Source organism: Aplysia californica, unplaced genomic scaffold (genome assembly GCF_000002075.1).
Source record: "Aplysia californica isolate F4 #8 unplaced genomic scaffold, AplCal3.0 scaffold00157, whole genome shotgun sequence".
NCBI classification, from domain to species: domain Eukaryota; kingdom Metazoa; phylum Mollusca; class Gastropoda; order Aplysiida; family Aplysiidae; genus Aplysia; species Aplysia californica.
The window spans coordinates 513,415-514,708 of record NW_004797427.1 but is presented as its reverse complement, the minus strand read 5'-3'; the positions used below and the strand labels follow the sequence as shown (position 1 = coordinate 514,708).

At 39.5% G+C, this 1,294-nt stretch overlaps 1 protein-coding gene across 1 annotated transcript in view; it reads left to right on the top strand.

Annotated features, from left to right (window-relative positions):
- Positions 1 to 1,294, top strand: part of LOC101856652 (macrophage mannose receptor 1) — a gene marked incomplete in the record, with an annotated part of 62,425 nt that overhangs the window by 2,965 nt on the left and 58,166 nt on the right. Inside the window, 1 exon segment of the mRNA XM_013082051.2 lies at positions 259 to 347. Coding sequence (XP_012937505.1) covers positions 259 to 347 — 89 coding nt within the window.

Below are 1,294 nucleotides of genomic sequence, written 5' to 3'. Positions count from 1 at the left end.
ATTCCAGTGACCACCCATCTGATCCCCGTGTCACCGACACTTGCTTGACATTGCTTGAGTCAAAACTCACTACTCACTTAGCCACTGGAGCCCCCATGAGAGTCAAACGCCTTAACTTTCAGACCATGAGAGCCCTCTTACCCTCCCCAATTCATAACTTTTGCTTTTAAGGGTGTTGCTGAATACACTATCTTTTAAACATCGTTGTGTTTTTATTTATTATTTTTATAGATTCCTACACATTCTTTCTATTTAAAGGGCTGATGTCCATAACAAAATCAAGCCTTACATATTGGATGCAAGAAAATCTGGATCAAAACCACAATACTTTTGGCTTGGACTGAGTGGTAAGTCTAAATCTATCGGTAAGTCACTTTGTTGAGTGGAAGATTTGATCAAATTATGCCAAACTGGCAGCTTTTAACTCTCCATGAATGAAACTCTGGCCATCCTCAAACATATCAAACCATGTCAAATAGGCTAGGGATTGGATGAAACTTTCTTCAATATGTTCTGAGTATTACATCATTGATCAGCCAAGGAAGAGTCAGAAGTTTGAATCTTATTATCTATTTGTGTTGTCCGAATTTTGCTATTCAAAAGGCTTTTTAATGGCTGCATCGATCGCCATGCGGTTTTCGCCAAAAAATTCATGACGCCCTTGGTTTTTTCAGTTTTGAGACAGTTTTGCTGCAAAAAGCTAAATTTCTTTATTTCGCCGATCGCTTTTGTAGGCCGAAGTTTCTGTCTCTAATTTTAGAAAACCCGGAAGCGATATTTTGTTTTGAGAGTATAGATCTAGACCTTCTAATGTTTTGCATCTCTCTGGATTTATTTCCCCATTCCAATAGAGTGTAAATATAGTAGGCCAATGACTTTTAGTGGCTTTTAGTTAATATTAAAACACCGATCATTGCTTTCTTCGAAAGGGGGCCCAGCTAGTCTTATTTAAGTTTAAAGCATTTTTCTCAGCCTTTCTAAAATACTCGAGCTAGAATGAACCAGGAACATAACCGATCTAGCATCCACCTAAAGCTTGACCCACATAGTCTATCTGGACATTAACTGTGCTCTTACTATTAGTTTGCAAACACCATAGCCTTGCAGGTAGTGTAAGCATAAGGGGGGGGAGGGGGGGAGGGAAGGGGTACAGAGCGTTGACCCAAGACAAGTTAATCAACCTCTCAGACCAGGAACGGTTTGATCGTCTTGGATCGATAACAACAGCAACAACATCCTTTTGGATGAACAAGAAGTGAAAAGTTTTAAAATGTATTGCGTGTGTGTGTGTGTG